General features: G+C 37.2%; 1 protein-coding gene across 1 annotated transcript in view; it reads left to right on the top strand.

Annotated features, from left to right (window-relative positions):
* The first annotated feature begins 2,086 nt into the window (after window positions 1-2,086).
* Window positions 2,087-24,367, top strand: part of gpc1a (glypican 1a) — a 43,094-nt gene continuing 20,813 nt past the window's right edge. The window contains exon 1 of the mRNA XM_083559229.1: window positions 2,087-2,591. Coding sequence (XP_083415355.1) covers window positions 2,426-2,591 — 166 coding nt within the window. The 5' untranslated portion in view covers window positions 2,087-2,425. The remainder of the gene's footprint in view (window positions 2,592-24,367) is intronic.

The following is a 24,367-nucleotide window of genomic DNA, read 5'->3' as shown; positions in this document are numbered from 1 at the left end:
TTATACACTTTCTGTGAGTTCTTTTTTTTTTTTTTTCATTCATAAAATTTCATTTCAGGATTATGGAATGTTTACATCAATTAGAGAAGCAGCTAGAAAATGTAAGAACCCTGTTTTGTTAATAATAATATACTGTGTGTCCCCAGACACTCTATCATTAATGCTGATGGTTTAATCAAGTGTGTAATTTTACTAGAAAAAAAAATGCTTATTACAGTGGCAACCTGGGTGTCTGCATTTTCTAATACTGCTAAATTATTAGGGAAATTGTGGTAAATTTAGCAAATTAGTTCAATAGGGTTAAAGTCAGAGCTCTAAAGCAGGCCAATCAAGGTCTTTCACTCCAACTTATGTAAAGCAAATCTTCATGGAGCTGGCTTTGTGCGCATACTTACTGTCAGGCTGGAACAATTTTGGTTATCCTAGTTCACGTGAAGGGAAAAGGTAATGCTACCGCATCCAGAGACATCCTATACAATTATGTACCTTCAACTTTGTGGTGACAGTTTGGGTTTAGCTGGAAAAAAACAGGTGTCCCAATACATTTGTCTATATAGTTCATGTGGCAGCTGGATGATCTTTTTTTTTTATCACCTAGTGGGATGTTATGTTATACCTGACTGCATTGCTTTAAAGCTTCAAGTCTGAGTGAACCTCAATCTGTGTTTTCTTTCTAACAATAATGTTAAGGATAGAATATTCAGTTGACCAAACAAACAAACAAACAAATAAATTATACTACTATTACCTCTAGTTATACTACTACCTCTACTACTACTACTACTAATAATTCTAATAAGAATAATAACAATATGCCATCTCAATAACCTAAATCTCTAGTGTCTGATTGTAACTTGAATCATTCATTCCTTTATTTTTAGTAAGCTATTGTTCCTCATGGAGGGTGGTAATTTATCTGGAACCAATTTCCGTCAAAATCATCACTCTGAATGGGAAACCAATCAGCACGACTTCATCTTCATGTCCTCATTAACAGTCAGCAGCCAAAAGATCTATCAGCCATGGTGCAGTACGAAACACAGTGGCCAGGGGGCGCACTACTAATATGTTGGTGTTTTTCTTGAATTGGTACAAGGTTGCCAGATTTGAGCAGCTGCTAAGACCTTATGCTTTAATCAGTAGAATTGAATCATTCTAAAATACATAAAATAATTATAAATAAAAATGGACGATGGTTTAAAGTTCATGATTTAAGGATTAAACACCAGGACCACAAGAGAACCAATGTTGGGAGCATGTTAAGAAAATACCCTGTACACACAATTGCACTGTTCAATCACATTAAAATATTTGTTACAAAAAATTAACTTATTCTATAGCTATTCATACACTTGAGCTTGAATTCATTTAGGCACCTGACATGGCATTGTGGTGCAGTGGGTTGTGAGGCCACCTAAAATGTTGGGGTTTCTCATCTTAATTTTTGTCAATGTGAGGTTCTTGTGCATGATCTTGTGCATTAGATATATTGGCTAAGACATCACCATGTTCTTCCAGGGGTTTCTGTTTCATTTTACTTTTTTAGATGCTTGTAAATTTATACTTTTAGTCCAGTAGGTATTTTGAAGATTATGCAACTATTTCTGCTCTAGAATAATTTTCAACAAAATAATATATGGAACGCTGCTCAGTAGATCACTTCAGAAGTTGTACAAAAACAAAATAAAAGTAAATAAAAAAATAATAATGATTAAAAACAATAAATCAATTTCCCATGAAGTCAGCTCCTGCCAAATGAGTTAGAGTCTATTATTATTATTATTATTATTATTATTATTAATATCAATAATATCATTATTATTATCATTATTATTATTATTAATTTCAATATCAATATTATTATTATTATTATTATTATTATTAATATCAATATTATTATTATTATTATTATTATTATTATTATTATTATTATTATTATTATTATTATTATTATTATTATAGTACGCTTTCCCAGTATTATGTCCACAAAATAACTGAACACGACACACATTATAAAGGCGCTTTGGTTTGACCTAGGCTTTCACTCCAATTAGAAATCAAACGTATACATCTGGCAACCCACATCTGTCGAAAGAGACGCGGCTAAAACGCACGGAACGGTGCGGAACCGCGGCAGTGTGTTCTGTCCCTCTCACTGGATAATCCTCACCTGCTTTTTTCCCCGCATTCTTTCCCCCGACCTTTTATTTCGTCTTATTTTATGGACACATTTGAGAAGACATGATCTATGCGAGCCATGGCAACCCGCCGGACTGATTAAAGAATTTATAGGAAGGGTCGGGGCTTTGAATTCGGAAACACCGGATGCCTCCTTGCGCTGGTTGTCTTTAAGATTGGACATACAGGGAGACAGACGGACAGACAGGGAGACAGACAGGGAGACAGACAGACAGTGGGGTGAGAGATGGCTCTGGCGCTCACCATCCTGCCGTTTTTGTGCGCGCTGGCGGCGTGCGTACGCGCGGACGGCGGCACCGCGGGCGGCAAGGCGCGCAGCTGCGCGGATGCGCGGCGCTTCTACAGCGGCAAGGGCTTCACGCTTAACGGCGTTCCGCAGTCCGAGATCTCGGGTAAGAACAACGCCGGGTGCTGCTTGCCGGCTGCCGGTGGTGGCTTCACAGCCGGTTGCGCTGCGCCCTTAGAGCGCACATTTTTCTCAAGCTGTGGTTCGGCACCGGCACCGACAACCGGGGCGACATCCCTAAAATCAGACTACCGTGTATTCAACCACCAATACGCTTATTCGCCAATACTACTTCATAATATTTAGTCTTTTCATTTATACATTTGTTTATATAATCTCTAATTGTGCCAATTAATTCTGTTTGGTGATAAACAGGTTCACGTGTTTGACACTCTATTGTGATACTGTATGCGGTTGCCAGATTGTATCCTCCCCATGCTTTTTTCAACCAGTCTCTATTTTCTTCTAACTTCCCCAAATCATATATAATCCAAACCGTACACGACCAATGTTGCTCTCATTCTATGAATTCTTTCTCATCTGAATGACTAATTTTTTTTTGCTCCCAACTCCACATCAAACTTACAAATATTAAAGTGCATTAAGGAGATTATGTATCCTTTGTTCTAGAAAGTTCCCCTAGTTCATTATAGAGTGCGATAGACCAAAGAGATAATAGGGTGTAGTTCAAGATGGTATAAAAGAACAGCACATTTGGAAAGGTATGTGACCTAATCTGGCAACCCAGCCTCAAGTTCAGCATGTGTAGTCCATGCAGTGTCCCAAACAAAGACAGCAGAGCACAAAGCACCAGCGTAGAAGAAATCCGAGTTCCTCACTTGAGTGCTGTGGAGTTCATGTGGTTTCTTTATAATATTAATAATAATGGGGATGATGATGATGAGGAGGAGGAGGATAGTGATGAAGAAGATGATGATGATAATAATAATTGCACCTTTTACAATAATCAAGGCCATAAGATCAGTCAACACAAAGCTAGCCCACGTAAATATTTGAAAAGAAAAGAAAAAAAAAAAGACTTGGAAATGTCTCAAAAGAGACCGATTTCTGTTCTTCTGTTCTTTTCTGTGAAGACAAAAATGCAATAATTATTGAAGACTGTTGAGTCGTTGTTGCTGTGAGTGAACACAACCTGGGTAGACAGCAGCTTTTGCACCGCACCTCTGAACTGAAAGTGTTCCAGAATATCGCTTTCATTCACTAATTATCACGACTTAATCCCTGTGAGAAATGATAAAAAAAAAATCAATGCATAATCAAACATGTTATTGAGGCGATGAGACATGGTGCAGCCTCAGCCCTGACGAGCTCCTTGTTTTGACAGGATGTGTGTTTGTGTTGGAAGTCCAAGAGGAGTTTTGGCATGCACCACTGCAGCGCCTGTCTGCTCATGTTCTGCAGTCACTAAATCCCCTGTATCACTTGTGTTCAGACAACTATCAATCAGACGGGCAGTATCGATGCGTGTGATAACTCTGTGATAACACTGATAGCGAGTAATAAAAGTGGATTGTAAAAGGCCATGAATCTCTCAACATAAATTTAATGCACAGTCGGGAATTTTGCACAAACCAGCTGTTTTCACTCGCATTGTCTGCAAGGCGAGGAAGCGTATTTTTCTATTGATAAATGATGAAAATAAATGGTCACAGATGTGCATGTCTGCACAGGAACACACACACACACACACACACACACACACACACACACACACACACACACACACACACACACACACACACAAACACACAGATGAATGTCAGTGTCTGATCTTCAGGCTTGTGCTGTTAAGGGGTGTAAAAATGCTCAACTCAATAATGCTGATTCAGCTGCATTGATTTTGTAACGCTTGAATTCAATTCTAATTGATTGTAATCTGATTCAACAAAGTATGCACTCATTTTTTGGGGCTAAAATCGAATTCCCAGGGAGGAAAAACACTAAATATAGATAACGACTCTACTTCAACACTTTATGTACAACATTGCAGAAGGATTCTTAAAAAAAAAAAAAAAAAGTTTACATTATTAAAATAATCTTTATTAATTAATGATCAAACTACAAATTTCAGAATACTGCCCTACTATAATAAAATAGCTAATAAAAAATATAATAAAAGCCAATAACAGGCCATGACATTAATTAATACATTAATTAGGACTTTATAATTTTATTGAAAAATGATAATTCTTTATTGATTGAATGAAAACATTTGCAAAAATATAAATCGTGCTGCATTGGTAATTACTGTAGCTATAATGGACTATGGTGCAATTAGTAATTAAGAAAAATTAAAACAAGGATGAAGATTTCCTGATCTTCCTGACAAGCAATTTTCACAGCAGACTAACATTAAATTTTCTAAAACAATTAAAAAAAAGGTTTTAAATAATTTTTTGGATATTTAATACGTCTTTAACATCTTACACTATTCATTGTGTCCACAAAGGCGTCCTTTATATCTCGGACCTCCTCATATTAATGGGTATATCATGGCGTCCTTTCCGTGTGTCCTCAGCAAAATGGGCATTATGAGGACATGGCAGAGAGCCCGATGGCCTTGGTGGAGATTTTCAAGGTCACTGTGTCTGTTTCAATGACACCACACATAGCAGGGGAGCCGAGTCGAGCATGTTCCCTCGCCACCCGCCCGTGCCTAAACCATGCAGGACCGTCGTCATGTTTTATTCATTCACTAAACAAGGCACAAGCATCTGCAGTGCAAATACGGGAGTGTTTAGCTCTCTCTCTCGCTCTCTCTCGCTCTCTCTCTCTCTCTCTCGCTCTCTCTCTCGCTCTCTCTCTCGCTCTCTCTCTCTCTCTCTCTCTCTCTCTCTCTCTCTTTTTTCTCTGTCTTTTTTTTCTTCTATTTATGCCAGCTGTAATTTATGCAAATTACAGTTTTCAAGCTTCTGCATGTGGCTGGTGTTCACTGCTGCCGAAGACTCGAATTTGGGAAAATGTGTCATTCATGTGCATGTTGCATGTTGGGCGTATGCGTGTTTTTTTTTTCTGTGTGTGTGTGTGTATAATTGTGAGAACTGAGGTGGAATGGTGTATAAAATTGGTCTCAGGTATCATTTCATTACTTGTGTTACTTCAGGGAGTCTGGCAGCAACCTCACCTAAGGTTGGCATTAAGTGGCGAAGTGTATTACAGAAGCAAAAAAAGAGGATTAAATTGCACCAATAATTTGCTTGGGCAAAGCGTTCAAATAGTTTTTTACAAGAGATTTGTGAAGAGAATTGCTTTTAGCGTTCAGCTCCTCAGATTGAGAATATGAATAATTAATATATTATGCAGCAGTAAGACAATAGTTTGCAAAGGCTGCAAGATCGTGTCAGTGTTTCTCTCCGCGCTGCCCGTTTGAGTGTTTCCTTGCTCTGACACAAAGTCATTTATTGGAACAGTTCAGCCAGAAATATAAGTTCCACTTTGCTGCAAAAGAATACTTACTTTTATTGGCATGGAGTAAGAGAGGACTACCAGTTTAGCATCATTCAAACTGCATTAATACATCAAACTATATGAATTATCACATTGGTAAATCAATTTGCACTTAAGCAATACATAAAACAGGTGCACACTTATGATCACACTTATGATCAAACTCTTGATGTCACCCAAATGAGGATGGGTTCCCCTTTTTGAGTCTGGTTCCTCTCAAAGTTTCTTCCTCATAACATCTAAGGGAGTTTTTCTTTGCCACAGTCGCCATGGCTTGCACGGCTTGCTTGGATAAATACACACAATTCACCTTGACTGTTGATTTCTTTAAAGCTGCTTTGAGACATTGTCTGTTGTGAAAAGCGCTATAGAAATAAACTTGACTTGACTTGACACTTGCAGGTTTCTGGCGATTTATATGACTAATTGTATGTAAAAATCTAATATGAATTATATGAGTATGAGTATATATAATATGAGTCTAATGTGAGTTGTGTTTTTTTAGTACAGTGATAGATTCAGATTTGCTGCACAGTTAGCTCAGGTATCCATCCTGAATTTCAGTCCATCACGTTGTAATGAGCAAAGAAAAAGTAACATTGCTAATGTTATTTTCTAATATGTTTGTATGTGCATGTTAATGTATGTGCAAAAATCACACCCAGTTAAATAGACTTCTAATGTATGCAATAAGCCACACAGAAATCAGTGCTAGTGGTAAGTCAATGGTTAAGTTGGATTTCTGATTGAAACGTTGTGGGTCACTGCACCACCAAGCTGCCCTGAACTGCTCAGAATATCTCTTCATCATGGCACCTGTCAGTGTGTGGATATATTTATTAGGCAGCAAGTGAACCATTGATCCTCAAAGTTGACTTGTTGGAAGAAGGAAAAATGGGCAAGAGTAAGGATTTGAGCAAGTTTGACAAGGACCAAATTGTAACGTCTAGACGACTGGGTCAGAGCGTCTCCAAAACTGCAGCTCTTGTGGGCTGTTCCCAGTCTGCAGTGGTCAGTATCTATCAAAAGTGGTCCAAGGAAGGAACAGTGATAAACCGACAACAGGGTCATGGGCAGTCAAGACTTATTGATGCACATGTGATCCAATCAAACAGACAAGCTCCAGTAGCTGAAATTGCCGAAGACCTTAATGCTCGATGGGCCAGGACTGTTTTGGCAGCAAAAAAGGGGGACCAACACAATATTAGGCAGGTGGTCATAAAGTCATGCCTGTATGGTATTTACATATATGAGATGTTGTAAGTTGTCCTGGATAAGGGCGTCTAACAAATACTGTAAATCAGTGAGATTTAGAGACCTCTATAACCTGCACATCTCTGTCCTTATTTTTTGACAGACACAAATTGTTTGATGCTGAAAGATTTGCCTTTTGTTAAACACCGAACCTTTAAAAAAAAGACAGGAGCAAATTATATATATAAAAAAATGGCCCAGTCATTTCTGATGATTTAACACTGACTCACCGAACAAGAGAGCAATAAATCCCGGTCATGAATGAAAGATCCGCCTTTTTTAACATTGATCCATTGAACAACAGAGAAGCAAATCTCAGTCACACCCGATAGAGTCTCTGGTTGAAACAATGCACTAGTAAGAATGCAAGAAAAGCAGGCGGTATATAAGGAAGACTTTAAAGTGACAAATAACTGATAGATATATAAAATAGCCCTGGGTATAGTCCGTGTTTCATAACGATTTTTTTTACCTCAGTGACTAATTTCCGAAAAGACCAAATCATTTGCCAAGTCATCTACATCCATCTCCTCAATACAAAGGTACTGATTGATGCATGTACACACACACCCACACATGCTTGAACACGTTCAATGAAACTTTATGCACAATTTACTGCTGTTCAACCACCAAAAGTGTAGTCTTTTTTAGATTATGGATAATTCTTTTGCTGTAACACATATTTAGTGTACAGGTCAATGCTGCACTGTGACTGTATTTATTGTCTCATTGTGTTGTGCTGTTTGCACAAATTTGTACACGTGCATTTTGTCGTATTGTGTGTACACCTGTAGTTAGGTTTGTTTCATTTAGTGTTTATTTATGTAGTTTTATGTAGAACATTGGAACTGGAGGAACATTGCTTTGTTTCACTGTGTACTGTACTGTACTGTACTGTATATGGTTGAAATGACAAATGACTTAAATACATGCTGAGGAAGGAAAAATAGCTGTTTGATACAGTGATAGAAACCAAATTAAAACGTAAAGAATGCACGCAAAACTGTAAGCGTCCCACGATATTCAATCTACAATTCCAGTTTTGTCCAAATCATATTCATATTTATTGAAGCACTGGGTAATGAGCTGCTGAACCGAGTCAGGAGCATTGAAGAGCTGCACAACATCGCAGCATGGGCACACCAGACAATCTGTGATTTTTAGATACGACTCTTTGTGCCATTTACCAGACAAACTGGGCACCATGGTGACTGTGTAAAATGTGTCTAGTGCTAGGCAGCTGCTGCATTTTTAAATGTCAGTCATGATATCGTTTTGTTACCTTTTGGATTTTTGGCCTTGGATATTATCATGAGAATGACAATGCAGTAGCGCACAGTCAAGCCCTGAGCACTTCTCACTCAGTGCTAATGAATTTAGCATTGATAGCATGCTAACATGGAGATGCAGAGACCGTTGTCTTGCCTGCTGCTGGGTAACGTGTAAAACACTCAGTGTAACAATGCAGAGAGAACAGTAGTGTCAGTGTGTAGTGAGGTTTCATATAACAGCTGATTTTTTGACAAAGTTGACTGAAGCAGGTAAGACTGTGGTCGTGTGTGTGTGTGTGTGTGTGTGTAGGTGTGTGTGTGTGTGTGTGTGTGTGAGAGAGAGAGAGAGATTTTGTGTGTGAGTCAGTGTGTGTGTGTGTTTTAGTAAACATAATTTTGGCAGTCAGAACTTATAGGGCAGTGTATTGTGCAATAAATAAATAAAAATCTTTCTTTCTTTCTTTCTTTCTTTCTTTCTTTCTTTCTTTCTTTCTTTCTTTCTTTCTTTCTTTCTTTCTTTCTTTCTTTCTTTCTTTCTTTCTTTCTTTCTTTCTTTCTTTCTTTCTTACCTGCCTCACATCCCACTGCTTCCCTTCTTTCTTTCTTTTTTTTCTTTCTTTCTTTCTTTACCTGCTTCACATCCCCCTGTTTCCCTTCTTTGTTTGTTTGTTTGTTTGTTTGTTTGTTTGTTTCTTCTTTTTGATACCTGCCTCACACCCCCTCCTTCTTTCTTTCTTTCTTTCTTTCTTTCTTTCTTTCTTTCTTTCTTTCTTTCTTTCTTTCTTTCTTTCTTCCTTTCTTTCTTTCTTTCTTTCTTTCTTTCTTTCTTTCTTTCTTTCTTTCTTTCTTTCATTTTTTTCATTTACTTCCTCGATTTATTTTCTTTCATGCCTCCTCTTTCTTCCTCTTTTCTTTCTTCATCTTTCTTTTTCCTGCAAGCCCAGTGTAACTCTACCGAGGCGCATTCTTTAGCGGCAGTGTGAATGGAAGAAGGTACTAATTGACCATCGAGGTCTCTGACGTATATCGCTTATAATTTGGCTGTAATTTTTTGGGTCATAATTGTGCTTTATATTGGCTCCTTAGTGCTGTAAAGAAATGGAAAGCTGGTGGATGAACAGTGTTTAAAGGTCAGAGAGAAACTGGAGCTTAGTGCATGTCTGAAGTTACCACAGAGACTATAGTGTCAGCCATCTTTAAACCGTGAGGCCTCTTATTGTTAATCAAATACACGCAGAGACTGTCACTGTGCGCCCTGCAGTGATGTTATACAAAGAAAAGATCACATTGCCAAGCATCTGTGTGTCTGTGTGTGTGTGTGTGTGTGTGTGTGTGTGTGTGTGTATGTGTGTGTAGTTAAAGCTCATATTTTCATCTTTTATTATAATCAGCAAGTCATTGAGCCATGTGCTTTTGCTTTGTGTGTGTGTGTGTGTGTGTGTGTGTGTGTGTGTGTGTGTGTGTGTGTGTGTGTGTGTGTGAGAGAGAGAGAGAGAGAGAGAGAGCGAGAGAGAGAGAGAGAGAGAGAGAGAGAGAGAGAGAGAGAGAGAGAGAGAAAATTTTTAATAAATCGGTTTATCACATTTTTCCTGTCTCATGTCCATGTATATAGTGTGCAATAAAGTACACGCCTTTCTTCTTGATGTGTAAATTGTGTAGTGCACACACCCAGTCGTCTGGCCACACACACTCACCCCTTGATCAGCCCCAGATTTGCTTATGTTCACACATTGTGAGCGGCTCCCAACGGAGTGTACAGGCATTTGCTCATTAAACAGCGTATCTAAACATTCGCGCACAGATCCAGCAGTAGTTCCTAATTAGAACCCGGTCTCAGAGGTGCATAATTCATCTTCAGCCGGCTGATAGTGTAACTAGGGCCCTAATTATTAATAAATGTTGGAAAGACAGTCATTAAAGTACGATATTTATTCCTTTAATAAACCATAGACCAGAAAAAGAAGTGGTTTGCAAATAATTCATGGAGAAAAAATAAAAAATTATAGCCATAACGCATAAAAAAGTACTACACACCGACTCAATTTAGGAAAGCACTCTATTTTCTTTTCTCTCTCTCTTTCTCTCTCTCTCTCTCTCTCTCTCTCTCTCTCTCTCTCTCTCTCTCTCTCTCTCTCTTACTTTCTGCGACCTGTGTCTCGTTGTCTGTCATTCTTCTTTTATTTAATTCTTTCATCTGTTTGTCCCACTTTCATTTACTGTTCAAAGCCCTTCCTTTAATCACTTCACATCTACATGAGCTCATTCGTGTCCGTGTTTCAGCACGAGAGCTTTCTATTGACTTATACGTAATTGCTGCTACATTTGTAATCAGTTGTCTGCAGCTCCTGACAAGTGTTCGTCACGTCATGCTGAGCTCTCGCTAACCCAAGTGTTGTAAATAATTCAGCGCAGAGCCGAGCGATCCTGCTGCCACTTTGCTCTGTCAATATTAATCGCATTTTGTTTTTTGTTTTTTTACATCAACCGGTTCTGTGCCAGGTTCCACCGGCCTGAGACACCGGCCATGGGAATGGGAGCGAGGAGTGAATACAGAGCCATGATTGGTCAAGATTAACACTGAAAGTGTCTCTGTTCTCTCAGAGCTTAGAGGAATCAATAGTATCTGTTTGTAAGTCACAGGGAACTGATAATGTTTCCAAAAGTTTCATAATCAGCAATGATGACTAACTGAACGATATCAATACATGATTAATAAGACACCGAAATAAAGTGCTGACAGGATTTTCATATTTAAAACAATAAATGTTAATAAGCGTTATTACAAACACTAGCGAATGAGCTAACCTAATAGAATTTCTCAGTGGATCTATAGATCATAACACGACACCCCTACCCAGCTAGCTACTGACATAACCTGACAAGAATTCAGTTGTATTTGTAAATGTTTGTCACCCTCAATGGTACAACCAGCCAGCAAGTTTACAAGAAAACCTGACTCTATGAGGTCAGCTGGCCAACTGATGGTAAGGAATCTTGAGTTATATATACAGTAGATACCATAATCACAGTTTTCAATAGACAAATATGTAGTTTGAGATAAGTGCCCTTCTGAGGATATTTAACATTTACTCACAGCTAAGACTAAAGAGCTTACAGTAGTTCTAGTAGTTCTTTTTAAGCTGTATTTATAAATAGAGTCTTTAGAAACAGACAGACAGACAGACAGACAGACAGACAGACAGACAGACAGACATAGATAGATAGATAGATAGATAGATAGATAGATAGATAGATAGATAGATAGATAGATAGATAGATAGATAGATAGATAGATGGATGGATGGATGGATGGATGGATGGATGGATGGATGGATGGAGTGCACCTTATAAATGCACCAAAATTGGGATTCCATTTTTGTTTGTGCTTGTCAATTGTCACTTATTTTTTTACAGTGCATGGCGCTTGCTGTTAAAGCTGCATATAGTTGGCTGTGTGCTGATTCAGGCTCACACTGGCCCTTGGCAAAGTGCCTGACATCAAATCATCTCTTTCTTGCTTCCTTAATCAAGTCAGCATTTAGGGGATGAGTGCATTATCTGCTTCTCTTTAACCTGCCCTATGTAACTGGATCGAATAAAAAAAAAAAAGGACTGTCAGAAAGCATTAGGTAAAAGTGTACAGTTCATCCTTTCACCAGATTGCTGGTGGTGGGGATCTGGATTCTATTTTAAACTCACTTCTGGATGTAAATATGATGTACGTCAATGTAATATTGAAAAGAGCCCAGGATGTTGTGTCAGTGCAGAATATGGAAAGCAGAATAGCAGGTGAATAGCTGAGTATCCACTACAACCACGACATGAATCATCACTACTGAAGACAGCCATATGGACTCAGAAATTGTGATATATATATATATATATATATATATATATATATATATATATATATATATATATATATATATATATATATATATATATATATATTATACAAAACATTTCTTATTAAAAAAAAAGGAATGTTATGTATGAGTGAGAACCTTCATAGCCTTGAACCAAGCACATCCGAGAGTAATTGGTTACCAAATACCCTGGATAATTTGCTATGCTAGATTCTGTATAGCAGTGTAACATTTATTTTAAAAAAATAATAATGTAGCTTACCAAAGTTAAAACATTTATTGCAATATTTTTTTTTACTTTTAATTGTTCGTATCTGTTGTTTCATTGTTTGTTTGATTGCTTTTTTAATTGATTGGTAGCTTTCAAATAGCATTCAGTGTTTCTCTGTTGCGGTTTCTAATTAACATTTATAATAGATGTGGAACACAAAAGTGACTCATTCAGACACTGATATAGTCTTTCTGTCTACCGGTAACAAATACGCACTACTTTATTAGGAGCTAGCTTGCAAGTTGCACTCTATGGTCAAAAATATTGTGATACCTGAAATTTCCAGCCATATGTGGTTTTACCCCAAACTGCACAAACTTCAAATCACATGCCTTTGGATGTTAAATCTTTCCTTCACTTGAACTAGGAGATTCAAACCTGTTTTAGCATGACAATGCCCCTGGGCACAAAGCCAGGTACATAAAGATATGCTTTGCATGGGTTGGAGTGAAAGATCTTGGGAGTCCTGACCTCAGCCCTATTAGGATGAAGTGGAATGCTGGCTGCACCCCATGCCTTCTCACTCTACATCAGTACCTGACTTTGCTAATGCACTTGTGGCTGAATGAGCAAAAATCTCTACAAGCACAATCCAATATCTAGTGCAACATCTTCCTAAAAAACTGGAGCTTATTATAACAGAAAATGGGGACTAAATATGGAATGGCACAAACGATTTTTTATAATCGGGTGTCCACAAACTTTTGTCCATATAGTGTAAGATATCTGGATCCAGGATCTATGAATAAAGCCATCAGGAATTAGTTAAGTCAATAGCAGGCATTAAACATGTCAAACATTTCATTATTAAACACATGTCATTAGTAATGGAGAAGAATGGCATGTTTTTGATCATTTCAAGGAGTATCACATTTCTGGTCCATTACACTTATGTGATGTCATTTTGCATATAAAGGTTTAGAGTTCATTCTGAGCATCACACCTAGTTTGCCTTGAGCATCAAACCTAGAGAAGACAGGAGATGATGGATGTTTTTCCTTTTTTTATTCTCCACTACTCTCATTCTTGTGTCGGTGTCATCTGGATTCTCAGTGTATAACATCAAGCTAGATTTGATATATGAGAATTACTTCATGGTATAATGAGGCTGATCAACAAGACGGCACAAGTTATTGACAAGCTGTTTGTCACAGCAGTTTACTTTGGAAAAATGTTTTCTTTGTAATACTGGCGGATGTACTGCGGTGGCCACGCCTGTGTCTCAGAGAAGTTATTAACAAATCACTGCCTTTCACTCACTCTCAACTCTCACTGGCAGCTCCACAGACATAAATCAAATGCTTGGCATTTCTGCTCGTTGGTGATGCTTCACCTAAATTATCTTTGCAGATATTATCAGATGCACTTTTCTTTGTGCGAGAAATATAATGCTTACATTTTCTGACCTCCATTGAACCCGACCACGCTGGGCGTCTCTCATGATTTTCAATAGGACCCGAGCAACATTTTGTCAAGCTGTAAAATATTCTCCAGGTCTTAGTGGGTTTCTATAATGGATAGTGATCTGTTGTTTCAGAATAATCTTGCACTGCAGAATATTGCTTTAAAATAAAATAATAACAGTCATAAAAGCTGCAGATGTTGCCTTTTTATTTTTTTCCTTTAATAGGAAAGAGATAATCCCTTTGCTGGCTGAATTCCAGAAAGTGTCAAAAAATGGTGTTTTGAACTAAATTGAGCTTTCTGCCCATTTATATTTTTATAAAGTTGACATCAAGAAATCATAATATATTATACCAAAATTATGTAGTAATGTTTACATTTTGGTTACTTTCTATCTTAGCCTTGGTGTATGTGTTGGCACAAGTCACTTTCCCATAGGATGATGCTGACAATCAAAGAGAGAGAGAAAGATTTCCCCATGCAAAACATTAACAGTATACAGTAATTAGGTACAACCTGCTAGTAATGTTTTTATACTAGTAGATTTGGATACAAAAGAAAACAGGCTACACCCCTTGACAACTTGCATGAATGACACAGTAATGCAAAAAAAAAAAAAACCCTATAAAGTTAATTAGATAATTTCACATTTCCACATTTGCATTTGCTTGGCAGAGTGATAGACACCTTTCAAAGTATAAATACATCCGCATATTAAAATGGGTGTAGCGCAGTGCGTATAATTAAATAAGACTGAGTCATATTTTAAAATGTTCTTTTAAACACAATGGATCTTTGTACTCTTGCTGACATGTTTGGCTGTTATTGATTCAGTGTTTACCTGTGAGAAAGTTGCAGTGTGACATATTTTCTGCACAGAGCTGTCACAAGTCCAAAGCTGGACTTATAATTGGGCTTGCTATATCCAAACACGATATCCCAATGTCCAAATAAAGTGTGAGAAAAAACACTAGCAGCTGTGTTACATTAATCGAACACACATTGAATTTTAGTTCATTATTTTTAAATGTGGTTGTGTAGAAGTTGCCATTGTAATAGACACTCTACGGGCAATAATAGTGTTGGGACACCTGACATTTCCAGCTATATGTGGTTCTTCCCTAATCCGTATTCATAAAATTGGACACACAATTATATAGAATGTCTTTGGCTTCCCTTGAACCAGTAGAGCCAAGCCTTTTCCAGAATGACACAAAGCCAGCTCCATGAAGATATGGTTTGAAGTTGAAGATGATGATGTGTGTATATATATATATATATATATATATATATATATATATATATATATATATATATATATATATATATATATATATATATATACACAGAAAAAATTATAATAAAAATAAATAAATATATCTATATCTATCTATAGATAGATAGATAGATAGATAGATAGATAGATAGATAGATAGATAGATAGATAGATAGATAGATAGATAGATATATTTATTTATTTATTTTTATTATTATAATTTTTTCTGTAGAAATCTATGATTGGTCATGACATGAAAGTACCACCTGTTAGATAGACTATATTCTATCTATATTATTACTTATTATTATTATTATTTACTTCCTCAAGTCTGTTCTCTAAACCACGGCTGCTTTTCAGTGGGTTTTTTTTTTTCTTTTCTAAAAAAAGGAAGTTGTGCTTACTCATGTCTCTTAAATAAATCCCATGAATATAAAAAAACTCACTGTCTTTTCAATTAGTATCTAGTATTGTTATGGCCATATCTTTATAAGTGGTCTTATTTTTCTTTCACATGCTCTGTACAAAATTGTTGGTTTAATTTTCTTTGTGTGTATGGCACATATTTTATTACATTTTCATTCACTAGTGTAACATTAGACCTTTTATATATACTTGTACTTATTACTAATGTCTTGGTTACCCTTATATATAGTTTATTAGTATTTTGTGCATGGAAATAATTTTAAACTGGATCAGCATATTTAAGGAATGATTGGGCTCCTAAATTAAAAAAAATGTCTTTATAATATTATTTTAATAAACAAACATTTTTCATGGTTTTCTATTCATACATTATGTCCATTTCTAATAGTACTAAGTGAATGAATTTGTATATATTTACTCTATAATTTCTATAGCTTTTGTACACCTGACTATAAGATATATGTTATTTGGACATCCAATTTTTAATTTAGTCTCCATTTTTCTGTTCATAACCTCCACTCTTCTGGGAAGATGTTCCACCAGATTTCGCAGTATGCTTTTGGAGATTGTGCTCATTCAGCACAAGAGTATTAGTGAAGCTAGGTACTGATGTAGTTATCATCAGTCTGACCTCCTGACAATGGCAAGGTCAATAACCCTCTGTCCTTATCCGAGCAAATTTACAATTATCCTATTTATACACCTAAACAGGTGAGGGTTACAGGCGTTGCTCAGGGGCCCAGCAGTGGTAGCTTGGTGATACTGGGATTTAAACTCCAATCTTCTGATCAACCACTGAGCTATTGGTTGAACCACAACATCCACCTAAGATGCAATTTAACATTTTACGTATTTATTAATAGTGTTTCACTTGCTTGTGTTTGTTGTTATTTGTAACTTTTTTCAATCAATGAACTTGTGAAAAATGTGTTTAAATATGTTAATTGAATGCGAGACTTTAACTTTGATGTTAGTCACTGAATTTGAGTGACAGTTACATATACACTATATGCTCAAATGTTTGTGGAAACCTGGTTATCCTTTCTATGCGTGTATTTTAACATCTCATTCTGGATTCCTTTGCTGTAATAATAAGTACCAATTTTCTGGGAAAGATTTTCAGTTGATTATGGAGGGAGACTGTAGGGATTTGCTTATTCATGAGGTCAGGCACTAATGTCAGGTGAGGAGATCTTAATTGTGGTTGGTGTTCCTGTTCATCCCAAAGGTGTTTTTAGCAAGGTTGAAATCAGTGCTCTGTGAAGGCAACCTCAGTTCATCCACTTTAACACTGGGAAACCATGTCTTCAGGGAGCTCACTTTGTGCATTGTGAGGCAGGAACAGGTTTGGGATCGTCCCATTAGTTCTAGTAAAGGGAAACTTTAATGTTACAGCATAAAAAGATATCTTATACAAATGTGTTTTTCCAACTTTATTGGCAGCTTTGGGAAAAAATATGTTAGCTCAAGAGTCAAGAAGCTTTTGTATACAGGTGTGGTAGGAAGGTGTCCACACTGTTTTCAGTATTGAGTGCTGTAGTGAGCTACCATAGTTTGTCTGGCCATTCTCATCTGACTCTTAACAAGATTTTTCCACCCATAACCTGTATGTTTTTAGTTTTTTACACAATTCTTAGTAAAACTGTTGGCAAATGGGGGTCAACCTGAGCAGGGGTCAACCTTGGCACGGTCAAAGATAATTTTTTTCTTATTCTAATGTTTATGTAAAACCCGCATCTGCGTGATTTCTGCAATGTTCCACTGCCACATAATTGGCTAACAAAGTGGATGATGAAACGTATTCAAGAAGTAAAAAAACCAGAAATATTTTAGACCTCTGTGTCTTCATAGCTTACTAATCCTATGCACACCATAGACACTACCACCACAAGCTAGTTAATATCTGCTCAGTGGCGCTCTTGCCGTGTTAATTTTCCCATCCTTCTCTGGAAAATCTTTTTTTCCAAGTCCAAAGTCTGCGGTGGAGTCTCTATACTGTGTGTATATATATATATATATATATATATATATATATATATATATATATATATATATATATATATATATATATATATATATATATATATATTACAAATCCATGTCTTGTTGGAAAGCTTTCCTTTTCGATTATAGCTGTTGCTGGTGAAGGAATTTACAATCCCTCAGAGCACATACACCGATGCACACATGATCATGAGAGCGTGACAAAAGCACATCTAACAACTCTTCCCTCCGGTTGTCTATGAATAGGTACTCAGATTTCAACAGGTCAGAGGTGTAAGACTGGAACATATTTAATAGCAGATGATGTAAAAGTCATGCAAACCCAAGTCACAGCGCTGAAGGGTAATAAAAATGATTTCTGATTGTTAGGGTTTTTGTAATATGATGCTGTGGTACTGTATTTTCCAGTATTTGTGACACGCATGCGTTAAAATGTAATGAGGTGGCGCTATTTTTTGTCCGGGGCACAAGGTGCGGTGCAGTTGTGGTTAATGTCCCAGTGCTGGAGAGTTCAAGCACAAGCAGAAAATAATAGTTATTCACCTGTCCATTAACACCTCCATTATGATTAATGCAACAGTCGATGCTTGACTGACGCCATGACAGGCAATCATCACTCAGTGTGCTTTCCGATCGCTGACTAAGCACAATAAGAGTCAGTGTCTCTCTCTCTTGGGCTTGTGAGTCCGTAAGCGCTCAACGTTTAGAGGGTTTTACCTAATAGCTGAAGAGGATCCTGATCTCTTTCGTTTTATATAGAACCATCTTCATGGTCTCTCTCTCTCTCTCTCTCTCTCTCTCTCTCTCTCTCTCTTTTTCTGCCTTTCCCTCTCTTGCTCCTTTTTCCTCAATGTCAACATATAGAAGCACCAGTTGAATATTTAAGAGCCAGCAACACCAGAAGCGCTGACTAAAAGTATTACTCTGGGCCCTTAAATCCAGAGGAAATAAGAGCATTAGGGAACCCTCGTGGTCTGTTTCTTTTTGAGTTCTGTTTATCCATACTTTTCTCGTCCTCACACAGACATCTACACACAGGTGAAGCAAAGGGTTGAGTCTGAGCAGTGATGTATTTTTGTATTTTTTCCGGCTTGTGATCGACGTGCCAGTCTGCTTTCCCAAGCATTTTTTTTTTTAGACATATATTATAGAATTTCCAGGTTTTAAGGATGCTAAATCTAAACAATCGATAGGGACAGTACCACTGCAACCAGCAGGATGTCATTTTGGGGGGGGAAACTGTTTTATATCAGTCTCAAGACCTTACTGTAAGGTCAAGTCAGGTATCAGACTTTTCCCAGACTGTATAGTGGCCAAAAAGATGCCACACCTCCCAGAGTACACAAGCTCCTGTTGTATGTGTTTTGCGCATTTCTTTTTACTTTTTTAAAATTTTTTTACTTTGTTTCTGCCTCACGTTTTGGATTTGTTTTCCATCTCATACTGCATTAGCCCCCACTTCACTCTGACATTTACAAATAAGATCTTAAATCTGCATGGAGTTGTTTGGTTATTTAATCAAAGCACGAGCCCCAAGCTTGCAGCCTTCATGTACCGTCTTTACATAGAAAAGACGGTTCCAAATTTGCCTTACAGTCACTACGGAAGCTATGTTTGTATGGTTGCCAAATGAGGATTTGTGCATGTTCAGACAACAGCGTTATATTCAGCAGTTATTGCCGAAACGAGTAATCCGCTTGTGAAAAGGTGTGGATAGATTTTTTATTCTCAATGGTATGATTTCGTTTTTTTTCACTGTTTAGTCATCACGTCAAGAATAAATAAAAGAAAATAAATATTATACCTCATGTTTCTAAGGTTAGATTATTTGTTGATGGCGTCCCAATTTCTAGATTTTTCATATTTCTTATCACACATATAACCCTTTCAGAGAGTCTGATTACTTATTACTGAATCCAATTAAGATGATTTTACTTTTCATAAGTATTTCTGTGTCTAGGTTTATTTAGGACCTTCAATAAAAAAAATTCAAAATTAAATACCATATATTTGGAACAATAACTGTTACAGTTAAAGGAAGTGACAGTACATTACGATTTTAGTTGAATAGTAACCGGAGCCAAAGCAATTTCCTGGATACTGCCGAAAGTGTATAATTGAAGACAAAATGTAATAGTACAATTGATCAAATTAATATAATCATTAACGCTTTATTTTTAAAAAATAAACAAACGAACAATACAGTTAAATGTTTAGTTTTTTTCATTTGTTTACATTGCTCTTGATTTCACATATTGCGTCCTGTTGTAGAGAAGAGTCTGTAAAATGAGACGAGTTTAAATGACACCCTAGAAGTGTCATTTTATTTACAAATTATAACCTGCCTGACGAGTACGCCTTGTTCAATACGGCCGAACAACACATGTTCCGAGCTGCCAACATGTTGTTATGAACAAAGCCTCTTTGTGCTCATTTTGCAATTTTATTCTCCTTCTGGAGATCCAATATGGAAAAAATAATGCTGAAAGAGTGCAACATATCCTGCATTGGCTGTAGCTTTTTGAAGTACACAACAAATCTTTAGACGCACAGATCAGTTTCATTCTGAGCCCGAAATAAAGTTGAGTATTTTTCCCCCTGAATGATGTACTGCTTAAATACAGATGTAGGAAGCGACTGAGTAGCGTCAAGGATTGCAAATGGTGCTCTCTTGTGCACAGAGCTAATGTTACAGCCTCCATTACAGGATCAGAAGGGCTCATTAGATAGCTCTGCTAGAGACTTTATATTTCCCATTTCTCAGCTCGGTTTGTATCTGCGCAGGCCATAAAACTGAATAAACGCATATGGGCGCAGGCCACTTGCATTCTAAATCACACTTTTAACTGGACGCTTATCGCCAGACCACAGACACGAACACACATATCGACAGTAAAACCTGGGCACACACCGTCTCATTTGTGGTAGATGCCGTGGCACAAAGCGCTAGATTAACTTGTTAATAGTCTGATGATTCACAGTGCAGACTCCCGAACTCAATTAGAAAGTGCTTTTGCGACATTTTACGAGACACATCCAGTCATGTCTATTAGCACATAAAGCCAACAGATGAACAAAACTTACCAAAGACTTCAGAGGAAAGAGGGGTGAGAGGTCGTAAAGTCAGAGCAATAGGACAGGGGGGCGTCTTAGACACCAAGCCTCCTTAGCAATGAACCCTCTATATAGGGGAGAAAAGGAAACGAGAGACATTTCGAGCAATAATGAGCAGACAAGGCGGTTGAACGAAAGGTCACCATGAAAAAGGAGGCAGGAGGAGGAAGGTGGAAGGAATGAAGACAGACAGAAAATAGTTTTTTTCTGGATCTTTTAAGGCTAAATAATTCATTTTATAAAGTATGAAATATTGTTCATCGATGTCAAAAATATAAATAAATACACTTGTATTATTAGTCTAACATATAAAGAATAAATAGACAAAAAGTATTAGGACGCCTGACTTTTCCAGCCATATGTGGCTCCCTCCTCAAAAACTGCTGGAGGCACACAATTGAACAATATAAGACGTCTTGGAATCGGAAGATCTTGAGTGGCCTGCTATAGCGATCCGAACTCAACCCTATTGAACACCTTTGGGATGAATTGAAATACTGACTTCACCCCAGACCTCCTCAACTCACCTACATACAACACCCTTGTGGCTGAATACAAATCTTCACAAGCACACTCCAAAATCTAGTGGAACATCTTCCTAGAATAGTGGAGGTTATTATTATAACAACAAATGGTAACTAAATGTGGAATAGGATGTTTAAAAAGCACATAAAATGATCAGATGTCCACAAACTAGCTAAGTAATTTAGTTGAATAAAATTTTTGGGTTCAGCGTGCTCTCTCTCACTTTCTGAAACGATGAGTAGAGGAAGAACCCTTTAGAGAAACCAATCTCAAAAGGGAAGCCATCCTCATCTGGGTTACACCACATATTCATTCAACTGTTCACTAATAGACACTTCGTGCCAACGGTAGCCTTAAGTCATTATTGAATAATTAAATAATTGAACAGAAGAATTAAGTCTGCGCGAATAAACATTTGAGGAGAACAAACCCTATTTCCCAGGATTCTCAGCGAACTCATGCAGTACATAACCAGTCACATGATCTGCAAACTCGTTCAAGTTCCCCAGGCCTCTGATCACCACCACCTGTTCTCAATAAGCCTTTTTTCTTCAAATAACCTGAACTAGAGGCAAGTCTTGCTTATAGTGGGGCGGTAGTGATGTTATTGGGCCCTTTGTTTGTGTGTTTACTGTTTTTACTACAGCATTTTTTTTTTTTACTTTCATTTCTTTCTGAATATATAATATGATAGGATGAGTACACAGAAACATCAAGGTCTAATCACTAGAGGTCTGATGGCAAATGCTAGCATGTGCTGTGAATAGAGCTTCACAAATTATACATTTTAATTGGAAATATTTAGTGTGTGGAGATTTACTTTAATTTACATCTGGTCAAAAATTATTAAAAAAAAAAAAGGGGGGGGGGGGTAATTCTCTACTTCCTGCCTTCACTCCCACTTCCTGCCTTCACTTCCACTCCAGCTAAATTCATCTTTAGAAGTGAAACAATTTAACATTCTGTAAAATTGACAGTAAATCCTGCTAATGACAAGCAAATGGTAAATAAACTGCATTGAACCAGAATTTGTATTTAAATTTTTTTATATTAATTTCCCTTTTTACATTTTTTTTTAGAGAGTTCAGAGCGTTTTCATTCTTGCTGCTGGCGCATCTTCCAAAATCTTATTTCATGTATCTGATGTCATATCTTCAGACATATATGAGACAAATTCTCGTCTCTAATTTTGGCCTACTGGGTAAATGTTTAGGATCATGCATTACTTTTCACTTCAACACATTTGAAAACTCTGACATCCTGGAACCAATTCGAGAGATTTTGTTCCTATGATGTTCTTTTATTTGCTCATTTTTAAATAAAATTTTTAATCTCTCCTAGAAGCAATCATACAATATATTATTTACATTTACGGCATTTAGCAGACACCCTTATCTAGAGCGACTTACAACTGTGCAGTAATGGATTAAGGGCCTTGCTCAAGGGCCCAACAGTAGCAGCTTGGTGGTGCTGGGATTTAAACCCATGACCTTCCGTTCCAAAGTCCAAGCCCTTGACCACTGAGCAACAACCTTATTCAACTCATTTAGTTCTTGGGTTTGTGTGTGTTAGCATGACTGTGCTAAAAAAAAAGTAGCTAAAAAATGAATGTCTTACTGACACTAAAACTATAAGAGAAATTGGGCAAAAATGGAATAGACTCAAAGTTAATAAGATTTCTGGGTAATGTAATGGTAAAGAATGTTGGCATGACACAAGGGTACTATACTTCTTTTCCGCCTGGGGCCCCTGTTAAGAAATAGAAATACCTCTAGTGTTGAAACATATTGAAAGTTTGTGAGGAAAAATTCACCAAATATTACAAAAAATTATTCCAAATTTGAATTGTACACTACACTCTATATATACACTATATAGACAAACGTTTGTGGACACCTGACCATATGTGTTTTTTGAACATCCCATTCTACATTTAGTCCCTGTTTGCTGTTATAATAGGAAGATGTTACACCAGATTTTGGAGTGTGCTTGTGGAGATTTGTGTTCATTCAGCCACACTGGTGTTATTAAAGTCAGGTACTGATGTAGGTGAGGAGGCCTGGGGTGCAATCAGTGCTGCGATTTATCCTAGAGGTGTTCAGTAGGGTTGAGGTCAGAGCTCTATAGCAGGCCACTCAAGATTTTCAAACCATGTAAGCAACTCTGTATGTTCATGGAGAATTTGTGCACAAGGATATGTCCTGCTGAAAGAGGTTTGGGTTTCATGGTTCATTAGAAGGGAATATTTAATGTTACTGGATCCAAGAACATAATATATGGTTGAGTTCCAGTACTTTTGTCCATGTAATCAATCTATCAATCTATCTATCAAAGTTGCATGTGTTCCCCTCATATCCAATTCCCTCTTTCTCTTTGACTTCCATGTGCTTTAGATTGATTTGTCATGTCATGATCTTGTCTTGTACACAATCACACACCTGCTCTTGTGCACGTTGCGCAAACCGACGCCTTGGGCTATTGCACCTCTATCTAAGCATAAGGCTTTCAGGATTTGAAAAAAAGAGAGGGAGAGGAAAAATGAGGAGCAGCTTTGAAGATTGTCCTTCACAGGAACTTCCTCCTGAGGTCTGCTTGCTTTTGTGTGTGAATTTTTTTACGAGTGTGTGTGTGTGTGTGTGTTTGTCTTTCTAACAGAGGTTTGTCCAGGTATGTTGTCAGAAGTCAGTCCAAATGATGGGAGGGTAGTTTTATCCGTCTTGTTAACACTCACGAGGATTACTAATCCAATAATCCTCTTTCTCGGTCATCTCCCGTATGCTTTCTATAACTGGAATTGTTGTTGGCTTAGTTGAAAGGAAATTTTAACAGAAAATCTAATTTGTGCAGTTTCTCCCCATGTAGTTAAAGGTTTCACAGGGGAAAAAAATGCTTGCAGTGTAATTATATTTACTGCCATTGTACGATGTCATCAGTAGAACTATTTCTAAATTCATTAACACTCCAGACGAAGATACCATCAGGTATATAGATTAGAACTGCTGA

This window comes from Silurus aristotelis (genome assembly GCF_946808225.1).
Source record: "Silurus aristotelis genome assembly, chromosome: 13".
Taxonomy (NCBI): domain Eukaryota; kingdom Metazoa; phylum Chordata; class Actinopteri; order Siluriformes; family Siluridae; genus Silurus; species Silurus aristotelis.
This window is presented reverse-complemented; position numbering and strand designations above follow the sequence as displayed.